General features: G+C 35.6%; 1 protein-coding gene across 1 annotated transcript; it reads right to left on the bottom strand.

Moving 5' to 3' along the window:
• Positions 1-4,286: 4,286 nt before the first annotated feature.
• On the bottom strand, positions 4,287-5,084 carry LOC128557934 (uncharacterized). Its single transcript, XM_053546607.1, has one exon. The coding sequence runs from the start codon at positions 5,082-5,084 to the stop codon at positions 4,287-4,289; it is 798 nt and encodes a 265-aa protein (XP_053402582.1).
• Between the last annotated feature and the right edge of the window lie 412 nt (positions 5,085-5,496).

Below are 5,496 nucleotides of genomic sequence, written 5' to 3'. Positions count from 1 at the left end.
TCATGTCCGTATCTATAATGTTTCATCATAAACTTTTCATATCTTTTTCATACTTTAACTTTAGTCTTTTAAGTAAGTAATCTTTGTAATATGGAAGTAATAAGTGACGTATTTTAATCATGTGACGTTTGAACTTAGTAGCACATATGTTTTGTATAAGTAGCACGTATTATTTATGGGAGCCTACGGAGGTATGGTATACCCAAAGGAGCAGTTTTATGCCCTGACTTATTTGTTTTGCTATGGTGCTTACCATATGTTATATATTTTAGCTTCTTCCCCCAGACGATTTTACCTGGTGATGTCATAACCCGGAAGTACAATGCCCGAGGTTCACTTGTCTTCACTCGCCTGGATGTGATATTCCCAGCGCAGAGCTTTCGTCCCATGGTTGTGCCGTAAACCGCAAAGACGATGATTTTTGGTATCCTCTGAAGTCAGCTCAGGGATGCAATCACCTACCACCATAGGGAGCCAACACGGAATCAACGTATTCACGGTTTAAAGGGACTGTATTTTGAATTTAGAAGCTGTTTTGTTTGTGCTACTTAAAGTTCACAATTACATTAAAGACCTGTGTCACGTCAGATTAGAATGGACTATAAGAACTTTTGTATCTAGAGATACTGAACTTTCTTTTTTTTCTTTCTTATAATCAGTTTTTTTTTTCTTTTCATATCTATTCATTGTTAATAATCATCTTATGTAAATAAATTTGTAAATATTGTAAAGGGTGTTGATTTGTTCTGATGGTTACTGTCGCCGGTACGGCCTTTCCTGTCACACTAGTCCACATTCGTTTTTTAGATCTGGTAGATATACTCTATGACGTATTTTATATATCATTTTTAAAAGGTTTAATCTTTTTTTTTAAGATAATACAATAATTGGCTAAAATTTTAAGTATCCTTCTGTACGCATCCCAGTCTTATTCACATAATGCTAAATTACAATTACTCATTTCAATGAAATGTTAAATGGGCTGATTATGGTATAGCGGGGGTGCAGAATGGGGACATGCCCCCTTGGAAAAAAACATACGCAAATACACCTTAGTGATTCAATCCAGCGTATACTTCACACACATGGGGACTTTATATTTGACACAGTCATTGTGAGCTTTTAAATTTGTAAAAAAAAGAAGGTTGATTAAAACTCAATTTTCGTTCAAGACCTTTAGCAGCTATGAATACTATTTACATGTATATTTTTACGAGCGAAACTAGCCAAGGAGTTCGTGTGTTGAATTACTTATGTTTCAACTTTATGTTATAAAATGTATACCCGCAAGGTTTTAAAGAGGTCGCCCCCTCTTGAGCCGCTCTTGTTTCTGCTGACTAATTTGAATGTTGCACCTATCTACTAAAATGAATAGTTATCTTCATTTTTTTCTACATTAGTGTAAAACAGGTTGACCTTGGTTTCAACCGCGTTACTCCTGAACAATGGTAAATTATTTAAGGTTTTGGATTCTAGTTCAAGAAAAAACGTTGATATTTAGCATAAAACACACAAAGTTCCTGTAAATGGGATTCGTTTAAGGAGCTGGAGAATGAAATTGTAATCCAGAGTTTCTAAGTCCGGCGTCTTGATACAAGACCGAGGTCATGACTGTCATCGTTTAAAATTGGTATTCTGTGTTATACCTTAAATATCTTTAACCATATGTTGGAGATACGTATTCTTAAGGGTTTTTTTTATTAAACTTGTCGTTTGTTTGTAGAGAAATGTTACTGCATTTCAGTTTTAATACAGATACGTTTAGTCTGAAGTTTGACCTTGTACGTGAAATTCTTTATTGTCAAGAAATATGATATTCTGTCTAAAAACGAAATTAAAACATACGTTGCATCTGCGTTCGTTCTACTTTGCAACATGTATAAACGACTGTCATAACTTCTTTAAGTTCATAATTAGATTTGCATTTACAATGCATAATATGGATTCAATTTTATTTAGGCAAAATTTCGATATAATTTTGGCGAATTGTATTATTTAAATGTAACTATGTTACTGATTTTCTGAAAAGAATCTACACTTTCTACTAACAATTTTAATATGTCTTAATTTTGTTTCCGTCTTTGGTCAATATGTAAGGAATGCTGAGACTATTCAAGATTTCCATGTTCCTATTTACAATATTATCAATTGTTGCACATCGTAACTATATATTTCTCAGTCTTTCCGCTGGCGCCGGAAAAACTCGTTTCGTAATGAATGTTAAAAAGTAATACACATCAAACACACAATTGTTTATTCTAGTATTTTCTAAAATTTCTTTCATAATATTTCTTTTCTTCTTTGTTGAATATGTCGATTTGCAGGAAAAAGAATACAGCATTTGGTGTAGGCGCGGAAGGTACTTTTGGTAGTTTGCTCAATAAATTAACCCGAATATTCCCGACTTCACCTACAAGCACTGAACGATTGCTTTTATGATGATAATTAAAATATGTACGAAAATAGAATAGTCCATATAATGGACGAAACAAAATCCTCTACATTATCATAATAGCGATCTCTTACATTTTATCCCCGGACATACGTAGTCACAGAAAGATTTTTTATTTCTTTTTTACTTTGAGGTCGCGCAGTGTTCAAGATTGGCTAGCCTGGCTTCGTGTTCACAAATCATTTTTCGGTCTGAGCCGAGTTTGAGCTTGAAATTTCAATATCAATTTTTCTAAAACTTCAAAACTTAATTCCAACTGAAACTGACCATCAATACTGAAAAATCATTTGAAAATGGTTATTAACTTAAAATTTAGTTTTAAACACGCTATTTAGATATAAATGACAAATAAAGTTTCATTATCAATCTCAGCCGAGACTGAAAATGTTTTGTGAACACGAGACCTGACCTACATATGGTAGGTTGGGATAACACCTGAAAATGGTAGAAAACATCATTTCAACTTTCCACTTCAACGTTACTGATTGTTGCCACGGGTAAAGTATTATAATTAGAGTTAAATGAGTGGTTCCCGAATTGTCAGTTTGTCACATGTTTTCGCGACTAAGCATATTGTCATACGGCTGTCATGTAATTAAAAGCAAGAAAAATGTGAATAACGGTCTTTGTCCGTTGGATATTAGGAGCTCATGCGCAAACTACAAATAAAATGGATAAGACTATAAATACGTGTTTTGTACAACGACATGACGTTAAAGAAAATCAAACGTAATGACGTCAAAAGTGTGTTTGGGTAGGCATGATAAAAAGCCCGGAAAACGCGACAAACGTGCAAAAAAGGTAATTACAGTAATGAAATATGAATAAAGACATATTTATGTTTCATTTGACAGATTTTCAAAGATTTTTGAAGTTGGGCCGATTTTGACTATTTCTGAATTTACCCCTTTGAGATAATCCCGCACGAAAAGTTTCTTTATAGCTTTCGTTCCATTTATACCTGACCTCGCTTTTAACCCCAGGCACATCAACATAAACATTACATCTCAATGCGAACAAAATAGACGCATGGTCACTATATTCATTGAAAGAATCTAAACAAAAATCACACAATAGAGAAAAATCTTTATCCCTCGCCAACAGCAGGTCAATCACGGACGCACCATTTTTGCTAGCATATGTATACATACCACAATTAAAATCACGGCCGATGCGACCGTTACAAATACGAAAACCACTAGACCGACAGAGATCAAGTAATTTAATTCCAAAACTGTTACACACATTATCAAGTGAGGCCCGGTACAGGTATGTAACGGGAACATAGTCATCATCATCAATATGACTGATATTCGAGTCACAAGTTATAAAGTCATTTTTCTTCCCTACCCTACTATTCCAGTCACCTACTAGGTACAGAGACCCTAAATCTTCAAAATCATGTATATCATTTTGTAAAACATCAAATAGGTCTACATTAGCAATGGTATAGGCAGGTGAATCTTCACCCCATAAATAAACTCCACAAATGTACACATCATTTTCAAAATGAAAAAAATTACGGTCTAGTTTTAACCAAATTATAGTGTCATGATGGGTCCTATTTCAATTTCTGGTGTTAAATGAGTTTTATAATACACTACAATTCCCCCGCTACAACGCCTGGCATTACGATTCTGAAAAATTTTCTATAAAAATTATGTGCAGTATAATCGGGTAATTCCACATCACTGTCTTTATTAGCCCATGTTTCATATAAGAATATGATATCATTGTCAGAAATTAGCTTAACAAAGTCTGGAGAATGTTTCTTAGCACTCGTAAGCCCATTAATGTTCCAAGATATGATCTTAAGCTCACCCTCGCCGAATCCCTATGCGTCTGGCCTCACTGGCTTCCCATCTATGTATAATGTGTCAAACGACAGCCACGCTTTCTTACCCGCCCGTTTTGCTTCCTTCAGCTGCGGCAGCAGTTTCCTTCGCTTATCATTAACCTCCTTAGGAAATTGTTCATGCATATAAAAGTTTGTACCTTGGAGATTTTTCCACTGTTTCCGTACCATTTCCCGTTCCTTAAACAGCGAAAACTTAGCAACAATATTTCTCCTGTCCGTTTGACTCTTCTTTGTACCAACACGATGCACTCGCTCAAATTGTATCTTTTCGACTAGCTCCTTGGCAATGTTCAATTCTGCTTCCATAAATCCCCGTAATGTCTCCTCCGTCTCGGCCGGTGTCTCTGTCGGGGCCTCAAAAATATTTCCGAATATGAGGTTATTGCGCATTGACTGCGACTGTAAATACGCTAGATCGTCCCTCATAGCGACCCTCTCTTTTTCCAACGTAACAACCTTATCATTCACAAGTCCGAGGTTAAAATCCGTGCTTTCCGCCATACTCTCCACCTTCTGCAAACGCTCGTCACTCCTCTTTGGATTGTCATGAATATAAGTCCAAAGTTTTTTCATTTCCTGATCAAGTTTATCAACCTTACCCTCTAATGACTCCAGTGACTTTAGTCGCTTATCCACAGCTGACAATTTACTATCAATACTTTTTAAACAAGTCATAAGCTCCCTATTTGTTGGTTTCATAGCCATATCCGGTGTACTAAGTTCCACTGAACTGGGTGGGGGGTGCCCGTTTTTGTTCACAGTTTGATCAGACATTGCCGTTTCATCAAACAGGTTAGATAGATTCACCTGATCATTACATCCAAACAATACAGAGTTAGTTTCATTAAGGATATCACTGACACTCACCCAGTTACCCTCCGGTGAATCCGTAAACCTTCCCGCCTTATTTCCACTATTCAAACTGTCATCGTTCAAACTATCATCACTTTTTTCCTCTTATTCCTGCTCTTTTTACCCATAGATCTTAATAATTCCACACGCTATCACTTGTCTAACATCAATATTGTCATTCACAGTTCAATTCCATCTACTGTTTTTTTTTATTTTAATCACTTTTCTAATTTTTTTACTGGAGCGAAAAATACACGACTATCCATTGATCACGTGACCTTTTTATACATGTACTTACAGTAAAAGGAGGTTACAAAAGCATCGATCCGCTGCG

This window comes from Mercenaria mercenaria, chromosome 6, assembly GCF_021730395.1.
Source record: "Mercenaria mercenaria strain notata chromosome 6, MADL_Memer_1, whole genome shotgun sequence".
Taxonomy (NCBI): domain Eukaryota; kingdom Metazoa; phylum Mollusca; class Bivalvia; order Venerida; family Veneridae; genus Mercenaria; species Mercenaria mercenaria.
The sequence above is the reverse complement of the archived record's forward strand: the minus strand, read 5'-3'. Positions and strand labels throughout refer to the sequence as shown.

Bases quoted from the DNA above. Each gene is read 5' to 3' on its own strand.
- LOC128557934 (XM_053546607.1), bottom strand. From the start codon at position 5,084: ATGTCTGATCAAACTGTGAACAAAAACGGGCACCCCCCACCCAGTTCA.